The sequence below is a fragment of the Electrona antarctica genome (assembly GCF_951216825.1).
Source record: "Electrona antarctica genome assembly, chromosome: 6".
In the NCBI taxonomy this organism is placed as follows: domain Eukaryota; kingdom Metazoa; phylum Chordata; class Actinopteri; order Myctophiformes; family Myctophidae; genus Electrona; species Electrona antarctica.
The window spans coordinates 28,534,105-28,556,899 of NC_136811.1; the positions used below are offsets into that span (position 1 = coordinate 28,534,105).

The window sequence follows — 22,795 nt, forward strand, 5'->3', positions numbered from 1 at the left end:
ACACACACACACACACACACACACACACACACACACACACACACACACACACACACACACACACACACACACACACACACACACACCCTGATGATCCCTGAGGACCCCAACCCTGTGTGTGTGTGACTGTCTGTGAGAGAGTGAAGGAAAGAGACATAGAGAGATAAGAGGAGATGACTCTGTGGGAAACATGCCCTGGGGCCGTCACTGATTCCTCCATTAACCTGCTGTCACTCTGCTCTGCTGTCAACATTGTAAGGGAATCATGAGATGATAGCTCAGTAGAAATCATGGTAGGGGTGGAAAAATACACTGTGTCCACTCCTCATTCTTGTGGACAATTAGCACAGCCTGGTGAGGAGCTATTATTGTAGTATTCTACAGGTATGTGAAGATATTTGATATAAGCTACGGTACATCATATAGACTGTGTATAGTATAGTACAATACTACCCCCTACTGGTACAATCATCTTACTGGTAAATGTACTGTTTATTTGATTTTAAACACATTGGCTATTATGTTAATTTGCTGTGTTTGATTGATTGAATACTTTATAAACAGTATGCATGGACAAGTACAGGGAAGTACAGTACAATACAAGGTCTGCTAAAAGGATGAATCCAAGAAAGCCTATTGGCTTGTTTCCATTATCAGTGGCGTGGTACCGGCCGGTTGCCTGGCTTAAAAGTGTGAGATTTATAGATTTTGGGGCATAGATAATATATTAGAAGCTTTTTTTTTTATCAAGAATTGATCAATGTCACCATGGTCCACATACTTATGAACACTAAAAATATATATATATTTTTCTTTTTTTCAAAAGGGCACATTGCTGTCCAGAGGGCAAGGGCAGGTGGTGCTCTAGCACCTAGTGTCTATCTGTGCACGCCACTATTTGGGATCCTTTTGTACTCAATCGAAAACATTAATGATAGACGAATATACACTGTGACTGTGTAAAAGCAAAAACTGTCTACTGTTAAGAATGCTACTATTATCAGGTAATTTAAGACTAGGCCTGCTGCAGGTGCCAAATCAAAAGGACCCTAACCATCAACCATGACTGATATAGTATACATCTTAATTGGCTTGGTATTTGCCTTGACAAAACCAGATTGGAAATGTCACCCCTTGTGGTACCCTATTTGGGTATAGCACCCATGATATCAAGGGCCCATCAATTATTTGCCAGGAACATACTGAATTAAAGCAGAATGTTCGGGGTTAAATTCGCACGCACGCACGCACGCACGCACGCACGCACACACACACACACACACACACACACACACACACACACACACACACACACCTTATTCAGTGATGAATGTGACCCCAAAAGCCTGAAAAAAAAGCCCTGTTACAAATAACTTAATATAAAAATCAAATAGGCTTGAAGACAAAGTGCACACAGATTTGATTCCAATCAGTATGTTTATTAAACACAAGATGAATTGTATCACATCAAAATGTCAAAATGAGCTGTAGCTGATTTGTCAAATACAGAATGTGGTACCATGAATCTAGCGTTTTCTGTATTCTCCCATTCACCGATAGATAGAAAAGGATAATAAAAGCAGTCCATGAATATCTAGGGTCTCACTCTGGCCGCATATCAAGTGAAAGTAGATTGAAGAATTTGTCAGTAAAATCAAAATAACAAAATGACAGCATCATCGGCAAAGAGCAGAATGCTTTCAAATGTCGAAACTCAGCAGATAATTGCTTTTAAACCACTATAGTGCTATTGAAATGTTGCGTAAAAATATCGATTGTCAGTAGAATATAAAGAAGATCACCTCAAACAATGTGCACTTACCAGAATACTAGTGATTTCTGAAGTAAAAGTTCACAGATAGCATAGCTAGCATCAACCCAGCTTTTAGATGGGATCAATAGATTACTACAAACTGTGATTAGCAGCAAAATAAGCTCTTAAGGCAAATGTTTTCAAGCATATTGAAGTTGAAATGTCAGCAAACTTGTATAAACCATTAAGGACAACCTTGTTACAAAAGTCATGACAGAAAATATTTGAAGGCAGCACAGCCAAGCAAATCATTCATAAACTAACATAGTTACATAATTGTTTTGTCCATTATTATCCATAATTCTTCCTTAAAATATTCCCAATTATGTCAATTTTATGCAGCCCAAATATCACAGTACGTGTATCATTACCATATATTATTCAATAGAATAAAAGTGAAACCAATTCCCAATCACAAATCTTCATGTTTTGATTCAAACACTAATTAAACTGGTGTTGACTTGAAAATAGGCATGATCCTATTCCATCTGGGGACAAAACCCCATGCTATCAAGTTAAAATAAATAATTACCGTAGATAATCTGCCATTTTAAACACATCAATGAATATTGGCTGTGATCATGTGTGATGTTCTATATTTTTAACACTTTTGGTTATGGGCAAGTTTGAAATGAGCAGAACAAAGCATCATGCAACCATTCAACAGGCATGAACAGCTTGTACAATATACAACACCACCACAAATATCTGAAGAAGAGTTCCAAAACAATTCGGCACCAAAATCTTTACGGCGCATAGTTGCATTAACTACTTAAAGGTATATTCAGTGATTTCACTTACTTCAAATATCTTTTTTTTTTATATAATCCTCCCTACTATAGAGTGTGCTGACCATATAAGGAGTTCCTCCATGTCCCCAGTTAACTCCTGGGGTAAAAAAACATTAGGTTTCGTTTTTGGCTACCGTAGGTGGCCAATCAGGATGAGAGGGGCCTTCCGCCATCATGATCGAGCGGGGGCGGGCCTTGGTGTCATGGTGTGTGTGCTGTTGGCCTGTTGCGTGTCCCCCCACTGTAGTGCATGCACATCTTGTTACCGGGGCGGACCGCAGGGTTTACAAATTACCCAAATCACTGAATGCTCCTTTAAATGGTTGTATAAAACGTCTCTATATCCTGCATATATCACTGTTGCAGTGTAACAAACAAACTCTGCAATGCCAAAATTTGTATGTTAAGAAAGTAGAACAAAGAAAATCACAGTTGTAAGACGATTAAGGGAAAGCTTGTTTCTATCAGACAACGCTTTGGGGTAGGTACAGATCTTTTAAGAATCATGCATTTGACTGTGTAATAACACATGTAAGCACAGTGGAAGAATGATGGTGACAGATTATTACACTATACTTTGTGCATGAGTGGCAATAGAGATACTTTTTTTTTTGTGCAATTTAATTCTATCCAGCGTAGATATTATGATGGCACAATAGACACCCACAGAGTCCACCTAAATAGATGTTATCTAATGTAATGTTATCTAATATTAGATAGAATACAACCTTATTAGTTTAACCTGAGGCTAGAACTGAGTCCAGTTTCATCTCAGGAAGTGGATTTTCCTTTAACAAAAAAAAAAGTTTGTTATACACCACTTAAGAAAGAAATTTGAATCACTAGCATCACGATAAAGACTAGTAAATGCAGTGCAATTTCTATTTACATTTTGAATTTACAAAACAAAAGGATATATTTGAACAGAAACTGGCAGTGTGAATTCTATGAATGTGTATTCAATGTTTGTACATGCAATTAAAAACATTGAACCTACACTACAAGTGGCAGTACACAGACCTTCAGAAGACATCCACAGAGGTATATTTAATGAATCTGAGCAACATTTAATTCCAATAGCCTAGTTTTGAATTAGTTGCAAATAACAGTCAGCTAATGGAATGCATTGGATTCATGTCTCTGCCTGGCAATACGTGAACTATATGCAACTAAGGCCGATACCAGAGAAATCCTGTAGCCCTGGATTTCCAGAAGGTGGCATACACATTACCTGTTACGGTTCATTTTCCCATAGCATCTGAACTGGAAACACATGAAGGTGCCATATGTGATTCCTTTTCAAATATGCTCATGACATGTATTATGTGGAGGTTTCAATAAAATAAAAAATCACACCCGTGTGAAGGGAGGGGCGCTCTTATCATCGACGTCGTACATCATCAGACACATGACGTAAATTTTCCTTTCATTGTCAATGGGAATTTAATTTTTGTGTAGGACGAAAATAGACGATTTGCTCGTCCACATATGACGTAAATTCTCCATTCATTGTTAATGTTTGTGTAAGACGAAAATCTACACTAATAGCTGAATATAGGAAATAATAATAAATGTTATAATGGACATGAAAGACGGTCTGATCAGTCTGAAACCTTGGCCAAATACGGAGTCATACGTCATAGATAACGTCATAGACAGATTAATGAACTGATTTTTGAATATTCATAGATCCAGCATTTCTCAGTGAGGGAACCTTTTATGTGGAGAAAGGCATGTTAAACAAGTTACTTTAAAATGTCTCTAGAAGTGGACATTATGGGAAATGGAAGAAGGAAGCGGTCTAGTCAATAGTATTTCAGGTACCCTTCAGACTGTGATGTGATTATTTGGCATCGCCACTGACATTGGAGATTGTGCCAGTAGCAGATTGTGTCGGATGTAGTGTAATCTAGAGATTACACTATTAATCTAGATTACGAGATTACGCTACAACTACCCAGGGATTTTCAAAAACACCTTAGCACTAACTAACATCTAAACATCAAAGCACGGCTAGCATAATGAATTATTGGGAATACAATAATAATGTTTTGGAATATACCTGTAAATATGGAATATAATAGCTCTTGTCTCATGTCATCAGTGACATATTTTTGTTGACGTACATTTTCCAGGCCTGAACGATAAGTTTCACCTTTTTTGGTATGTATACAAAATACAGCACAGGTTTATAAACCTTTTCAGCTAAGCTCTCAAATTGAATCATGATAATGCCTAAATTGGCTAAAGCGCTAAATTATAGAAATACAATATTGTGTATTTATTATTTATTGTAGTTTACACTAACTACCAGATAGTGCAGACTAAAGTCAAACTTTGGGAGGATAAGGACAAGTATTAATGAAAACTATTTAAGTTTCAAGACAAAAAAGCAGGTGTCCCTCGGCTCCCTCCCCGCAGACGGGTGTTTCAGTTGGGATGTTGACAATATTCTGAAGAACATGTACACACCTGCATATGATGCAAATGATCTAAAGATCATGGGAATATCTACACATGCTATCATTATATAGGCTATCTTAGCTTGACCTGTTTCTAACCTTTTTTTTCCCATTTCTCTCCTGCTCTTACTCTATCCCTATCCTCTCTTCCCATTAAAACAAACACAATAATGGAGCATGAAAAACAATAATTTCACCCGGCTCTTTAAACCTGTGATGTGAAAATTAAATTCACCTTTGTGCTTTGTGCTGGGTAAAACAGTTAGGAAAAAAATGCAAATCAGATCGACTACTTTGTCTCATTCACTGTTCCCAGGTTGATTCCTTTGAGGGCCAGTGGAGGGCAGTGCAGGGCCATTGTGGATGAGAGGGACTGAAATTAGGGGAGAGGTCACTGAAGGTGTCAACATGATATATCCTGACTGTAGAAATGTAGAAACATGATATATCCTTCCATATATTAGAACAGGGACTTCGACCTTTTCATCAAATGGTTGCGTGGAGGCTACTCATTTTTGTACACACTTTGTAGTTTGATAGGACTCCACTGTCCTGTCAGAAACACAATTTCAAACCCAACATAGGGCCTTCCCATTTCAGACCACAAGCATTTGTGGGTACAAATACCTTGCTAATCCATCATTGATAGTAGTGGTTCCCACTCTCATAATGTGGGTGTTCAAAAGCTAATAGTGAACTGACCCACACGTCATTTACTCCACCCAAATGCCCAATCTCTTAAACTCGCATTTCACCTCGATTGTCCACTTTCCATATCAAATATACGAAGACCTAGAAGTGACAGAAACAAAAAATAAATGGCTATGTCTTTCTACCAACATAGAAAGTGACAAGTAGTTAAGACTCAAGTTATGTGACTATTTCCCTCTAGCACATTCTTCTCTTCACCCCCTCTCCCGTGTCTCTCCGTGACTGAGGTTCTGAGGTTGAGCGGTCCACTTCAATCTGAACGCTGTTTCCAATAACATCTCTCCGAACTCCATCTCTTCAACAAGACCGTCCCTCATCCTGTTCCTCAGTAATCTACATCCTCCATGACCTCCATGACCACCGACCTGGGTCCGTTTAGAATCAGGTTACTTACGGTCCGGTAGTCGACCGAGAGGACATTCAGTCCGTTCACCGACACCACAAACTGACATACCTATAGAGGAGTGTGGGGGTGGGGGTACATGAAGAGAGAAAGATTAACTTTTGTGAAAGAAACAGATGCACAGTAAAATCCTCAGTGCTAAAAAATAATAATTGTAACTCGTTTATAAATCTCTCAATGGTCTGGCACCTTCCTACCTATAATATATGTTCTTCCCTCCTCCCATTATGGCTAAGACAGGCAGCCTTTGTAGATAGCTTTAAAGCAAGCTTTTTATACCTCAGTACCACATCAGAAAATGGGATCCGGACGCAATGCAGACGGAGCATTAGTCCGACATACAGGAACAACGGTCGGACTACCGCTCGAACATGCGCTGCTCCCGTGCTTGCGGTTAAACGACACGTGTTTTTTTGGTCCGACGGTCATTAGACCGACAACCTACCTCTGTAGGTTGTCGGTCTAATGACCGTCGGACCAAAACACGTGTCGGAAATTAGTACTGCAACTTAGTAGTCTCTCCATGTACCACCATAATAACTGAAGTTAAAATACAGGAGTGTAGACCTGCCCTATCCTATTCAGCTACACACAGGAGGGACATTTTATTTATTCCTTGAATCTTTTTGTTTTTGTTCCATTCCTAAACCAATAATGCTGCTGCTCTGACAAAACCTAATCACCTAATCACTAATCAGCACAACTGATGATATTTCTAATGTGATTGATCCGTTCTCAAATCTTCTATTAACCGCTAGGTGTGCTGTCTGTCATGCTCATTTCTGCAAGGCTGGACAGCCTATTTCAACCAATTGCTTGGTCAGAAGAACTACCTGTAGTAATATAATATTTCATTCCACTTTTGTCTTTTTTCTCCTTTTTTGGGCAACTCCTCTGTGTACCACCAGAGGAGCTCAAGTACCACCAGTGGTACAAGTACCAGTGGTTGGGAACCCCTGCTTTAACCCATTTTGACCTGAGATCAGTCGTTCTTCGATTTTTCAAAAATAGCAGACCTACAAGCTCATAGCGCGCCACTTGGTGGCGCGCTATGAGCTTGTAGATCTGCTATTTTTCAATAGCTAAAGCATAACATAATGCTAACACCAAAAGGGGTTCCCGCCCAAAATGGGTTAAAGCACATATTTCACCTATTTTCTTTTAGTTGATTTTTAATGATCTGTGATGTTATTCATGTCCTCACTGATTTGCCTTATTCACTGCTTTTCTTTTGCTATCATGTTGTTTTATGCTTGCACCTTTTTGTTTATTGCTCTGTACAGCACTTTGAGCTGCATGTCATGTCATGAAAGGTGCTATAGTAATAAAGTTTGTTATTAGAGGTCCAGTTACAAACACTGAGGATGGTACTGTGTTAGAGAGAAAGTTTGTGAAAGAAGCATGAAGAAGATACATCTAAGCAGCAACAGCCATAAACAAACAGATGTTGTACATATGTATGTATGTGTATCTACAAAATATTGTATTTCCCCTGTTATTCTCCAACAGACAGACATGAATAAGATTAGTTGGACGTCAAGTCAAGTATAGGGAGCTGGTATGGAGCTTCAGACACAAGGGTCATGCTCGAACGAGGAAAGTAATCCTGAAATATTGTACACCAACCAGAACTTTAGAGACACACCTAGATTACTTCTTAATCATGTAAGGACTCCACCTGCCTTATCTTTATTGAATCCGCATGGCAACACTGATAAAAACAAGACTTGGCAGCCATTATTTGTAGCTGCTGCTGGTGCAACAGGATGCTGCTGCTATCTTCAACATATTAATGTGTTTAGATCAGCAGGCTATTAAAGGGAACACACTCACACAGTCCTAATTTACTGGCCCCTTTTCCGAAAGACCTCTCATCTCCCCAGAGATGTCAAAAAGATGATTGGTTGCACACATGATATTGTTGCTGTCGGGCGGGAACCTTGTATGTAAGAAATTGTTACTTTTCAGGAAATTGAAAAAAGCCTGTGTTCCAATGGATCCAATCTATGTATTGTGGCGAGAGGACGGGTGGGCGGATGCACAGACCACATCATCACGATCACTATGATTCAGCCATAACCTCTCATATGAGTTCCCAATGCAGTTACGCCCACATACCTTGCCTAACCTCAGACGTTCTTTCAACATCTGTTCTGCAGTAATGTTGACCCATCAGCATAATCCTACTAATGTACTGCCGACAGATTACAAAGTGACGAATGCTAACAGGTGATGTATTGTGCATCATGTACTGTGCACAGTATGAAATCATTCACTGAAAAGGTCCTTATATGCCGGGGGTGTTTCATTTGCATACATCTAGGGCTCCAATTTCGTCTCCGACGTTACCCGCGACGCGGCCCGCGAGTAGCTTGCTCTGTCCCTTAATGGTATTTTGGTCCAGTGTCACCCGCTATCTATTTTGCCAACACCGGTATTTGCGCCTAGAGTTGTGGTCATGGGCGTGCTGGCACGCTTTCCCCTAAATTGATATTTTGGTCACACACATTTGGGAAGGCGATAGTGGAGTTTAAAAGCACCCGTAAGCCGTATGCCAAATTAGTTTGGTAGAGCGGCACGTGCCGCGCGCCTACAATGGATCTCTCCTTATTCTCCTATTGCATCTCTTTGTAATTTAATCAGCAGAAGTGAGTGCCTGCTGTGACCCGTCACTCCCTTGTGTCCATTGTGTTTATATAATTGTCTAGTCAAAGAAGTTATTTGACTTGTAGCCTCGGAAACCCAGACGTTTTTATTTCCAGGGAGAAAAAAAAAAGTCTGGGTCCGAGTCCACTTCAATACGACATAGAGTAGCGCAAACATCACTCACTCTCTGCTGACTTCTATTCGTCTGCACCTTTGTTAAATTGACTCACACACGCACACATATACACACACACACTCCTCTCTGTCGCTCTAATTAATTAGTCTCATGTCTAGCAGCTGCACATAGTTTCTCCCGGCGGATCCTGCCGGGAGCTGCCTATGCCATAAAAAGCATAGGTGAGTTCCAGGCTATTTGACTTGTGCCAGCCATTGTGCGTGATTCCTTTCATCTTTCAGTTTCATCACAGCGCAGGCTTTAATCCGATTTACCGAACTTTCCTTTTCACTTGATACCGTTTGGTAGAGACGGCCTACACGCATCCATATACCAAATTAAAGCCCGAATTTCATAGTTTACATAGTACTTTGAAATTAAAAAAAATTGCGAGATCTGAGAGTTGTGACTCAATGAAAAGATGTGTTCTTGGCTCTGTGCGGGGTGAAAAAGAAAAGAAAAGCGGTTACGGGGAGTGGGGGATGGGGTGTGGGGGACGGGGTGCAGCACAAGTCAAACTTCAACACACACACACACACACACACACACACACACACACACACACACACACACACACACACACACACACACACACACACACACACACACACACACACACACACACACACACAAACAGACACACACACACACTGCTATAGAGAAACAATATTATGAGTAAAAAAACAGAAGTGATATTTATGTATTTCCATTGTTTGCTTCCCCTTTTAGAACTACAAGACTATTACTCTGCCTCCTGCTCCTTCAATACTCTCAAGTGTCCTGCCGCCCTATCCACCCATTCTGTTCCTGTGTTCTCCTTCATTTCTAAAGCGAAATCTCTATAAATGTAACTCTGATAATTCATTTTAATTGAACTCTGAGAGTTTTAACCAAATAGACCAATAAGGGTTAATTTGGTTACAATTTTACGCTGTGGGAGTTACAAATGCATAAATTAATGTTACTGTGTACTATGTGCTTTAAAACAAAATATTTCTCCGTTTTAGGAGCACATCCCAGCAGCAATTTGGTTTTATGTTTATTTAACTGAAATCTTACATGATCTTTTATTAGCCCAGTTCTGTTACTGCATGTTCTCATAAACCCCACTCAAAGCCTGCTGATGCATTTGAAAGCGCATTAGTTTAAGAAACATGAACGTCTTTCATAAGTATGACTCTCGTAAAGTACCTGTATAACTGTTGGAGGAAAAAAGACACTGATAATTTCATGCTTTTTATTTCTGACTATTTCTGACATTTAGGGCCTGTACAGACGAGGACGTATTCGGTGTTTCTGGGGCAAGTAATTAGCCGATCTACCCTTTTTGTCACACGGAGACGGCGTTTTGGGGGACTTTAACGGCTAATTTTGAAACTACCTTCCAGAGTGGGAAAGTTTGGAGACGCGACTTTCACGTCTCCGTGTGTACAGCGAATGCCGCCTAATTTGCTGAAACGGTGATGTCATAGTCCCCTCGCCCCTCCAAACTAACCAGTGTTAATGGTTTATTTCACCATAACCACTTACATATAAGTATCACAGCTATTTTATATTTGCACATAATGTCTATAAATCTCTTCTCCAAAAATAGCCGATCTGCAGCCCGCACGCATGCAAACCGTTGTTGAGATTGAGCAGGCATGCACGAGAGAGGAGTTGTGTGTGAGGAGCTGATCACAGATAGAGGGAAAGTGTTATATTTGGCCTATTATTTATGCTATATATTATTGACCGCGTCGCAGTCACAGTCACAGAGAGAGAGAGAGAGAGAGAGAGAGATGCTGCGTGTTAAAAAATAGAAGGGGCGCGCTCTCTCTCGCTCTCTCTCTCTCTCTCTCACACTCTCTCTCTCTCTCTCTCTCTCTCTCTCTCACACTTACTTTGTGCTTGCTGCTGTTTTCAGAAGAATTAATCCAAGGTTTGTCATATATTATGGTTTAGTAGGCATACACTTTAGCTGGTCAGTCAGTGTGTGCAGACTCAGAGAGAGAAGCAGCACTGCTCTGCTCATTAAATTGATATGACGCATATGCGCATCTGATCAAGATAATTAGTTATTTGGCAACACCTGTGTGAAATACCAACGCTTTCATATAGCCTTTAGAATAAGCTTTTTCTTTTTTTTGTGGCCATCTACAGGCCAGCCATGTGTACTGCATCTTTATCTTGAAAACGAAGCAGTTTACCGGTCTCGAGTGGACGTCGTACATAATTAACATAACCGCAATGTAGACGCAGTAAAGTTTTATATCGTTCACAAAACTTAGGCGGGGAACAGCCCGCGACGTCCTCGTGAAGGCAGCCCCTTAGTCTCTCACAAGCCCTGCGTCTGGTTCCCCGTGCCTGTTTTTGTCACTTCAAACCGTCCTCTCTCCCTTCCCCTTCCATGTTGTGGATAGGCTAGGCAGTAGGCACCGCTATGCTCTGCATTCCCAGCATTCCTTGCTGCCAGTGTGTGTGTGTGTGCATACCTTCATGCCAGCTGCAGGACCACTAGTGTGTACCTCCTCCTCTTTGTACCTCTATCCCTTCATCAATCATACCGTTAACTTAATTTCCTCTCTCCCTCCTTGTCCCTACTCATGTTCCTGTTTCCTCCGTTCTTTCCCACCCTCCCTCAACCTCCCTTATTTGTAGTGGAGTTTAGATATGGCAACATTTACTAACTTCTCCCTCTTTCACCCATTCTTAGACTCACTGCCCTCTCTACATCTTACTCCAGCTCCCAGTCGCAGGAGGAGAGAGATTGGGAAGTGGAGAGATTAGGAAGTATAGTTAAGCCACAGGTAGGAGTACTTTCCCGTGCACCTACTCTCTCCTGCACCTCCTACTCTGTCCTGCCCCCTTCCTCTCATTCCTTGAAGCTGGTTGCAGCCGCAGCAGGAGTGATGTGCTCAAGGTCTTTCTTGGCATGTGACACAGTTTAATATTCCTGTTATCACTGTAGTGCCCATCCTACCTTCATCCCTGCAGCTGCAGCTGGCCCGCTGGGGTCCACGGCCTGGATGTGACAGGGTTTGCTGCCTCGCACCACAAAGCCCCAGCCCACGGCGTCGCCTAAGATCTGGGGTTGAACAACAACACATCAAGTCTGTTAGCATCCGAGCGCTATCTTAGATGTACACGTATCTGGCATGCAGCTTCTGGAGAATCTGGACTAAGTGCTAGCAGCTGTTCTGCCCATCAGAATACTCAGTATTCTACTGTCAACCGATGTAAAATGATTCATAAGTGCTAATCATGCTAATCATCCAGTTTCTCCAGCAGCCCCCATAGCATATCGCTACCTTGGAGTATATATATTACTAGAGACGGCACCGGATTTATCCTCCCATCCACTTGCATTAAGTTGCTCAAAAGCGCATGAGGCGATTTCACACATTATTTCACGTGTCATGGACCCAATAAGATGAACGATATATATATGATATATGAATGATAGTCAACGGACCAGCGCTGGCTCGAGCTGCAATGACAAAATCGGCCACTATGTCCATTTCGCCTCAGGGTTTCCTCCGGGTGCCGTCTCTATTAATATATACTCTAAGATCGCTACTTATGCTATTTGTTGAGGTCAAAGGTGATTTAATGTTTTGTGTTATTAGTTGTCATTCCACATGCATCCATGCCTTGGTTGTCCCACACAACGGACAGAACTGTCCGAACTAACTGGAACAAACTCCCTGAAAACGACAGGTCTGCCGCCACTCTAATTTCTTTTAAAACACAACTAGAGCATTCTGCTTGCCGCTGCCTTTGATTTGAGTTCTTTCTCTTCTTTTAATTTCAGTCATTTTTTTCTTTTCTTTTTCTTCTGCACTGTAACTGAATGTTATTTTCCTCCTACTGTCATTGTATAATTGTGTGTCCTTTGCTTGATGTTCTGTGTAAAGAACATTGCATTGCCTTGTTGAAATGTGCTATACAAATAAAACTGCCCGGCCTTATGCCGTAGCCAATCTGTAGCTGTAACTCTTACCGCACCCATACTCATTTTAATATAATTGCCCATTTAGAGCAGCTACATGGCCAAATAATTGTCGTGTGTGTGTGTGCCCTCACGAGATCTATGTATCTGCATGTGACAGTGTGTGACAGTGTGGCGTCTTGCCTCATACACAAATGAATAGTGAGTATGTGTTAAAGCAGGCTTTGTCAGACCAGAACAGGGTTAGAGAGAGAGCGAGTGTGAGTGTGTGTGAGCGTGCGTGTGTGCGCGCACTAGCGTGCGTTCGTGCGTAAGTGTGTGTGTGTCATACTGTGAATGTCTTCTTTATGTAGGGTCCTCCTGGTGTCTGAAGCTCTTCTGGACTCACTTGTCTCTTCAAGACTGCAAAGAAAAAAATACACACAAATACAATACAGGGTCAAAGGTATTAACTGTACACATATATTAGTATGACACACACACACAAGCGAGTGCAGATACACATTTATTACTGACCCCAATGCATGCATGCGTGTGTGTGTGTGTGTGTGTGTGTGTGTGTGTGTGTGTGTGTGTGTCCGTCACATGTTAACAGAGTGCCTGGAGGCAGTGGAGGCACACTGCTTCCTGACACAGCAGAGACACCCCTCCTCCAACTTCCCCAAGTCATTTCTCCATTCAACTTTGTCCTAGCCTAACCCGTTACATTCTTATTTGAGATGATATACAGTGCATAACATGAATGGAAATCTGTATACAAGAGTACAGCATCCAAATGTTTCTGGTGAGATACTATAATGTTTATAAATAAAATCACACACTCATCTGCCACTGTTAGCCAAGGACAAACTGCCTAAGAATGTTTCAAATAATATTGGATACACGTGAGGATTTGATTTATCTTCCCTTGAGGTTATTTAAGAAACTAACCTTAAGCGTAGACATTTACTTAAGATACCTGTAAGCTAAAGCACTACTTATATTTTAATTTTAGCTACATCCAAAAATGTACTTAGATAGTGTTTCATTCAGCTCTAGAATCAGGGGAAATCCTGAGCTTTACCAAAACACATACACTTTGGCCCTAGCTGGCCCGCTAAGCAATGCATTCCGCACTGAGCAGTGTATGTATGTTATGTGTCATGATAGAAAAAAGGCAGCTTCTGGGACAGAATTTAATCTTATTAGAGAGAGAGAGAGAGAGAGAGAGAGAGAGAGAGGGAGAGAGAGAGAGAGACAGAGAGACAGAGAGAGACGGAGGGCAAGAGAGAGCTTTATCCTCTTGATCCATTCAGTTCCATAATCTCTATGAAACTCTGATCTAATCTGATGTAAAGGAATTCCATCTGTAAAATTAATCTAACAGCACCTTAACCAAAGATGGGGTCATGTACTAGAATTTACAGTCAAGTCAAGCAAAACTGTTTAATGGGAAACATTTGTTTACCCTGTTGCTAAAATTGCTCACATATGGATGCACAGACTGATATTCTCTCTAATCACGTCAAAATGCTAATTACTAATACTAACATCACTGTGAAGCACAGACAGACAGTGGGAAGATAGGGAGTACACAAGACTCTTTTCAAAGAGTGCTAGCTGACCTATCAAAGTAATGGAACTTCTCACACCATCACGCTGCACACATGTTCACAACACTGCACACAGTGCACTGTGTATCATCGTGTCATTTTAAGAGACTAAAAATAGGCCTTCTCAGAAATAAAGTAATAAACATCTCCATATCTCATTCAGTTTGCAAGGCTTGACTGTGTGAACTCTGTTTTTGCGGGTTGTTGAATGTGTTGCTTGTTTACCAAATTGCTGAGCCCAGATGGTCTTTGTCAGTTCAGCACTTGTTTATTTAACAAGAGAGAATTAAATACTTTCAAACTAATTTGAGTAACTTGCACATTATCCCCTTTATTCCAAGAACAGTCCAGTTATGTTAGGTACGGAGATAGTTTATACATGTTGGAAATAGTTATCTCAACAAGACAAAACTGTCTTCGTTTTTGTGCAAGCTCTATCATTTTTTATTGTTTCCAGAATGAAAGAAAAGAAAGAGGGAAGAAAAAAAAGCAGGAATCAAAGAAAGACAACAAGGTATCTACATAATTTGCGCATAGCATATCAATCCAATTTGAACATTTATTACTTACCTATTTATTACTAATGCCTAATGTACATACATTAGGTATTAGTAATAAGGTGCACGAGCAATGCAGCTGGTATACTGTTCACAATATAGTATCTGTACGTTGTGCTTGAGATTAAGGTGCAAAGTGTCACGGCCTGTCTGGACTTGGACCATTTGCTCTTCCTCATGGACCTATCTGTGGATTGTACCAGGGACAGTGATTTGGACTTGCCCTTACTCATGTACCAACCTGTGGATTATATTATACCAGTGACCTTATGTGCACTAAATGGTCGACACACACTGACACGGCACCTTATGAATGTTACCAACCTGTGGATTATATTATACCAGTGACCTTATGTGCACTACATGGTCGACACACACTGACACGGCACCTTATGAATGTTACCAACGTCCATATATCTGCTGCTATGCTCACTCACTTTATGTCTTACCTCAGGTATTTACCGCACCAGATATACTATGTGCACATATGTAGATACATTGTTTTAATTGATCCCTTTCTTCCCCTTATGGAAATAACAAAAATCACACCCATGTGAAATGAGGGGCACTAACTCATATTGCTATGATTAGGTGATGTAATGATGATGTAAAACAAACGGTGATAAAACAAACATTAAATTCTCTTTATTGTTAATGGCATTTAATGTTTGTGTTTAGGGACAAGATGACATACATTTTCCCTTCATTGTCAATGGCGTTTTTAAAACAAACATTGAACTAAAAACAAACCTGTATATAGGAGGGGCTAGCACCCCTCAAAAATGATGGAGCTTGCCCAAAAACAAATTTAACCCACTGTTTTACACCTGTAAACCTGTGGTGTGACAAAGTTGATTTGAGTGTCAAGTTCAACAACATAGTCCACAGAAAGGTACTGGAGGTCCATGAGGAACACAAATGTCCAAGGCCAGCCTGTCTGTGGTCAGGCCTTGTTCAACAGTCAGCCAGGTGGAAGCTGTGAAATGTAGAGGACTACTGGAAGCTGTGAAATGTAGAGGACTACTGCTATAATGTGATTCTTGTTCAATTTAGAAATATTGTGGCTTAACTATTCAAAAATATGAATCATTGAGTTACGGTTTCCGTTTACCACATGAGGTCAGGTAAAGTGCAGTGAACCTGGTCATGTTCCTATAGCACAGGAACAAGAGCTCTTCCCGTCTATGGCTTCATCTATTATATTACACAGGAGGCCTTCGTCATTTGGAAGGCTCACCTCCTTCTCCCCCTCTTCCTCTACTCACTCTATTTTAAGTGCCTTTCATGAACACTAAGAAAACAGGCCCCAATGGAGGGGCAAAGACATGGGGCCCCTTCCCTTTCTGAAAAGGCCAACAGAACATACTACGTAGAGCTCTGCGTCTCTTGCTTTAGTCAAATACTGTGGTAGAAATCTTCTGTCCTTCCCCTTCATGGAAGATACGGTGAAACCTTCACACAGTTTTGATTTGCGTGAGTGAGAATTACACACAATCATCTATATATAACTACAAGCTCAAAATGTAAGAAGTGAAATTTCCATGTATGAAATACATTTTTATTCAATAATAATAATAATAATAATAAAACAATGTAGGAAATGTACAAAGGCATAAGGCATATTGACCAATAAAAATGGTTTGTGTGTGTGTGCGCGCGCGTGTGTGTGTAAGTGTGTGCGACTGCTTCTGCCTCCAGCATTCTGTCTCGTACTGCTCATAGTTCAGAACTCAGCTGGATTACCATGGTGCTGTCCAAGCCAAGGCCTGTGATTGGTTACAGTCAGGAGGCGTATGTGTGTGAGAGAGAAGCCTGCCTGCTGGCATTAGTCCCTGTCTGTCCCCACGGGTATACGTCTTCCTGCCGGCTACTCTGGCGCACACATGCACGCACACGCACACGCGCACACACACAGTCTGTATTTTCCCTTCATCTCACGTTCATCTCTTCTCCTTCCCTCCCCCACTTCATCCGCCTGACTGTAATCTTTGGGTAATAGATGATTTGCGGCAGAGAGAGAGAGAGAGAGAGAGAGAGAGAGAGGTGTCAGGGGTGCCAACACTCCTGGATCCTGCAGGAGTCTCCCACATTTCGACCACAACTCCTGCATTGTCCTTTCTCCTGGATTTGGTATCAAACTTCCAAAATTCACCAGAACTTACATCTACTATGTTAGAAGGTTTCTTGGGGAGGACCCCAAGACCCCCGGTGCATGCAATCATACAGAGATGTTCACTTAAATAATGAATGGTTAAAGATCTTACATTGCTTCAGTCATTTCTGTAGGCCTACTCTTTGTGTTTTAATGGCTGAAACTGTACCCATCGTTATCCAATGCTAGTAAAGCAAGCCTGATAAAAGTAGGCTAGCAAACTACAAAGACAGGAAATTCCATCTACTGTTAAAAGGTTTCTGGAGGAGGATCCCCAGACCCCCCGCTTGCCTTGGGGAGTGTTCCCCACCCCCCCCAAAAAAATCTCCTGGATTCTCACAGTGCAATGTTGGCAGCCATGGTGCGTGTGCGTGCACGTATTATTTGTAAATAGCTGACTGCTAGTCTATTTACATTCCTGTCTTTAATGAAAGAAGTGATTTTTTTCTAAAACCCTAACTCTACAGTGTAATTCCATCAAGTCATTTATAGTGAAAACACAGTCAAATTCGCAGTGCTCATTCATCCATTTGTAACTCTGAGAGTATAGAGTACAAATGTAACCAAATGCACATGTGGTTCCATTTGTACACTCAAAGATGAGGTCAAACTGTGTAATGTGTTACATTTATTTGATATCGTCTTTCACTACTGTATATATTTTTCACAATACCCTTTCCACATGAATGTGTTCTTTGATAACTTCTCATGCACTATTAAACACTATCTTGATAGCTCCCAAACACTCGCACCAGAAATGTACGAGAAATACGTTTATTTATGTATTTTACAATTTATAAATATATATATACAGTACATATAGTTTCTGACGTCTTGTTACGATTTTACAGCATGATAATATTCATAACTTAAATTCATATGGCGCCTTTCAAAAAGCCAAAGGTTGTTTGGGTTTTTGAAGCGTAGGCCCAACAGCGTAGGACCAACACAATCACTCAAAATCACTACGCTCCATATTTTATAAAAACATCAATGAGGACATATACTGTACATTTCTGTTTCGCAAACAGCACACATACCACAGTGTGTGACTGTGACACTGTCAGAATGCCAAAAGATTTGCATTTCTGCTGTGTGCGTACACACATGCATGCATGGACGCACACGTGCAAGTGACTAATCTGAATGACCTCCGGGGGAGACATTATCCAAGATATGGAAAGACCTTGGAGGCCCGGGGCACAGTGAAATGCCAAGGGCACTCTTCATGGAAGTAAGTGCAGCATGGCAGAGAACTGAGTTTATCTTTCTAGAGTGGAATAATCTTATCTAGAATGTGTGTCCACCGTCTGTATAGCCAGTGATTTGGGGGCACTGTAAATTCACCCAAGACGGTGTATGATTTGTGTGTTCATCTGTGCACACTAAGATAGGCTTCAGTGGATTAGGGTCACACACACAGTTCAGCATGCTCTATCCTGTGTGTGTGTGTGTGTGTGTGTGTATGTGCATGCGTGCGTGCGTGCGTGTGTGTGTGTGTGTGTGTGTGCGTGCGTGCGTGCACGCGCACTGTGTGTGTGTGTGTGTGTGTGTTCGTTCGTTCTTACCAGACTTGGGGTTACAGAGCACAGGAGGACTGCTGCTCAGTGTGGGACTGCTACTGTAGTAACCACTACTACCACAACTGCTACTCATACTGCTACGGCGAACTCCCACTATCAGTTTGATCTCCTTAGTGGGGCTCACTGGTAGAGACACAGCATGAGACAGAATGAGGGAGAGACGCAGGGGGAGAGATTAATCATAATCATAACTACTTATCCTACTGTAACAACACATAATCATAACAACTTATCCTAACAACACGCGCATACGCACACGCACACGCACACGCACACACACACACACACACACACACACACACACACACACACACACACACACACACACACACACACACTTACTTCAGCATGCTCTGTCCTGGAGTATATAACAGTGGGTTATGGTTAGTGTGGACGTAAGTCTAGCCTGAAAGCAAACACTGCATAAGTAAACTAATATAGGCACACTGACTGTCCAAAGAAGCGTGACCTCTGCCCACACAGGACTGTCAGCTGTCCAAACCACACTGAGTCAGACAAACTATGTTCAACTCCTTGCAACAAACATTATCCCCAAGGGCAGTTACAAGGAGTTGCATTGGTGTGGATTCTGTGGAATGGCCTTAAAGATGGGGTGCAATGGCTTTTTCGGTCATTTTATTTTGACGTTTCAGTCTGAAACGAAAGCCTCTGTGTTTCTGAACCAATCAGAGCGTTGCATCCCTTCAGGCTATGGGACGTTAGTGTCTACGCTACATCAGCACATGGAGTCCAAGTCCCCAAAATGGCTGGACAATGTCAAAACCTGGTACTGCAGGCGGGCTGGGCCCAGGTAAAAATGTATGAATTAATTTGTGACGTAGGACGAGACGCAGAGGTACCACAAGAACAGCGCGAGGGGTACTATGATAGGAGCCGACCAATCATATCAATGCTCGAGGGGTACCGGAAGATTTGGTTGTTCTTCCGGGTCCTTCAAAATGCCACTGAGCAACTTCCATTGAAGTGAATAGCGGGTGGCGGGGCTGTCGCTCCTCAATCTGTTCTCTAGATATATTATAGCTCTATGGTGGAGTCTGTTTGTTTACAAGAGAGACATACGGCCACCAAAGCATGTGTGCTACTACGTTGCTTATTTCTAACATATAATGTTTTCAGATACATATTTTAGCGTGCTGATTAAGTTTAAAATGAGTCTGTCTGGATGTCATTTTAAATGAGATTAAGAACGGAGTAGTTCTGTAATCAAAATCATCTGTTTGGAGGAATGTGCAACAATGGGAATCAAACAGGTGAATGAAATCAAGATTCATTTGTATTCATGAGGGCCATCATCATCACGCAGCACGTTTTTGTTAAAAGGAAATAATTAAAATTTGATTTTATGGACTTCTGATATAAAAATACATAAAAAAGGAAATGTTCCCATTGTTTTGGCATCTATTGTTAGATATGCCCATATGACGACCACAGATATGCTCTAAAAATGTGCACACATGTACAGTATTTACGATAAGCTTAGAGGACCAAGTTCCCCTTGCCTCTGCCACTCTTTGCTTCTAGCCCTCGCATGAAATGCAGACCAGCCTCAGCGTAAATATAAAAAACGTTTTCGCTACTCACCAATACAAAGGCGGCTTGTGTAATTAGAAAGCCTACTTTCCTTAGTGGACACACTCTGAGCACCCCACCACACGTAGAACATTTGCCAGAAAGGGATTGTTTTTCCACTTTCCACTAAGGAAAGTAGGCTTTCTAATTATACAACCCGTCTTTGTATTGGTGAGTAGCGAAAACGTTTTTTATATTTACGCTACAGAGGAGAGGCTGGTCTGCAATTATGCGAGCATAGGAAGAGAACAGTCCCATAGCTCTAATGAAGGCATTAGAGCTATGGACCAGAGCTATGTGAAAATATGTAACTATTCGGTTTCCATAAAGATCTGCAAGGTGCATAAGAGTTTATAAGTGGCTGAATGTGCACATGCATATGATGTGCTTGTGTCTGCCAATCACAGTCTATGTGACCATGTCCATGTGTGTGCCTAGGTTCCCTCATGACTATATTTGTCTGCAGGCTTGGATTATAGTCTGTCTAAGTTGTATACCTGAGAGGAAGCTAGTGTTGCCTCCGTCAGAGTTCTGTTTGCGGAGACAGAAGGGGCTGTCGTGGTTTTCTGGGATGCTGCGGCCACGCTCAGTAAGCAGCTCAATTAATCGCCGCCTGCGACGGAAGTTCATCCGAAACTGGTAGAGCAGGGCTCCGTCAACAAAGTGGTGTTTGTTGGTCACTGGATAAAGAGAGGAGGGGTTTGAGGAGAGAAGGTAATTGGGGGTAGGGAGGGAAGGAGGAAGAGAACGATGAAGCAATACAAATTAATGAATTGAAAGAGGTATACAAGAAAAAGCAATAAGAAGAAAATTACTCCATAAGCCAGCCAAAAACCTCACTAACACACTATTTCACGGTGCTGAACTGAAGTAACCTATACTGAGTTGAACTTATCCAAGCACTGAGCTCAGATCAGCTGTAAACTGCCTTTTATCACTTAACCACAAAAATGTTTTAAATTCTTTATTCTATTTTTGCCGACAATACAATGTCCAAAATTGGGATTAAAGTGGTTAACTGTGTGATCTACAGTAATTTAGCATAGCTAATAGAATACAGTGAGTCCACTACACTATAACAAAGTAATTTTGTTACAAATAACAGAGTTCTATGCAAAAACCATGTAACCATCTGACTCTGTCCCAATGAGATATTAGGAGGGACATTCCCTTTGTCTGCTTGTGTAAGCTTTTGTAAGACTGCATTCTTATCTATGGTATATATCCAAGTAGGATATATAAAAAGAGGAAAGTAAAGATGCACTTTCCTGAAAAAATGACTGTATGGTGATGAAGTAGTATGTAAGAATAACAATCTTATCAGTTAGGACAAGACATGATGAATATTCAAAATGAAAAGCTCAAATGAAAAGCTCTATTTCAACATGTGGTCATTGTATTATATTATTTTGGAATACAGAACCCAGGGGTTAAATAGAATTACATATATTATGGCTGTAGTAAATACACATGTTGCTTTGTGATGTACAGTAAGCTAAAATGCACACATAATACATCTACTCAAAGTCGACAACATTATTTTCGTCTCTTGGAGGTTGCCAACTTCCAGTCAAAGCATTAAAAAGAAGGAAAAAAAAGTGTGACAGGGCGTCGCGGGTTCTAATCCCGATCCTGACAACCTTTGCTGCGTGTCACCCTCCATTTCAGTCAGTCTACTGTATATCTATCAATAAAAGGCAGAAAAATCCCCAAAAATATCTATAAAAAATAATAATAATAAGATTGAAATTAAATAACAGTCAATTTACAGGAAATATCAATACCATGTCTTCACTGTCCTTTTGGTGAACAAAGCAGCACTACCTAATGCTACAGTAATTATCTAACTATGGATCATGTGCAGTATAGAACCTGTGTGACTCTCTAAGTGCTGTGCATCAGAGGTACATAGGGTGTGTATATACTGTATGGTAAATGCCGCCACACTGCTTCTCCAGTGTGAAGCTCCAGGCATTCTGCTGGTCTACATTCAACCACAATGTGGACCCATCCAGACTTGACAGCTATTGTTCTGTGTGTGTGTGTGTGTGTGTGTGTGTGTGTGTGTGTGTGTTGTGTACATGTGTAGCCATGACCTCTGCCCAGCAAAAAAGAGGAATGCAGGCATGCTGGCGTGGGAGTGTGCTTTCCTCAACTGTAATGCGATGTGTCCATCCCCCTCTGTAATCATTTGACCATATTATTCACACACACAGCGGCCATTTTGCTCTTACATCATACTCGGGGGGTAGGGGGGGGGAGTATGATGTAAGAGCAAAATGGACACGGTGTCAATATCATGGTCAGTTGGATCAGCTGGGATAACATTCATAACTCCTGTGACTCTCGTGTTTTCCATACACCTCTCAGTTCACAACTTTTGCCAGTC

General features: G+C 41.2%; 1 protein-coding gene across 1 annotated transcript in view; it reads right to left on the bottom strand.

Moving 5' to 3' along the window:
* Positions 1–1,418: 1,418 nt before the first annotated feature.
* Positions 1,419–22,795, bottom strand: part of deptor (DEP domain containing MTOR-interacting protein) — a 35,438-nt gene continuing 14,061 nt past the window's right edge. The window contains exons 6-10 of the mRNA XM_079502620.1: positions 20,904–21,086; positions 18,802–18,939; positions 13,264–13,334; positions 11,964–12,068; positions 1,419–6,231 (exon numbers count right to left, since the gene is read on the bottom strand). Coding sequence (XP_079358746.1) covers positions 6,103–6,231; positions 11,964–12,068; positions 13,264–13,334; positions 18,802–18,939; positions 20,904–21,086 — 626 coding nt within the window. The 3' untranslated portion in view covers positions 1,419–6,102. The remainder of the gene's footprint in view (positions 6,232–11,963; positions 12,069–13,263; positions 13,335–18,801; positions 18,940–20,903; positions 21,087–22,795) is intronic.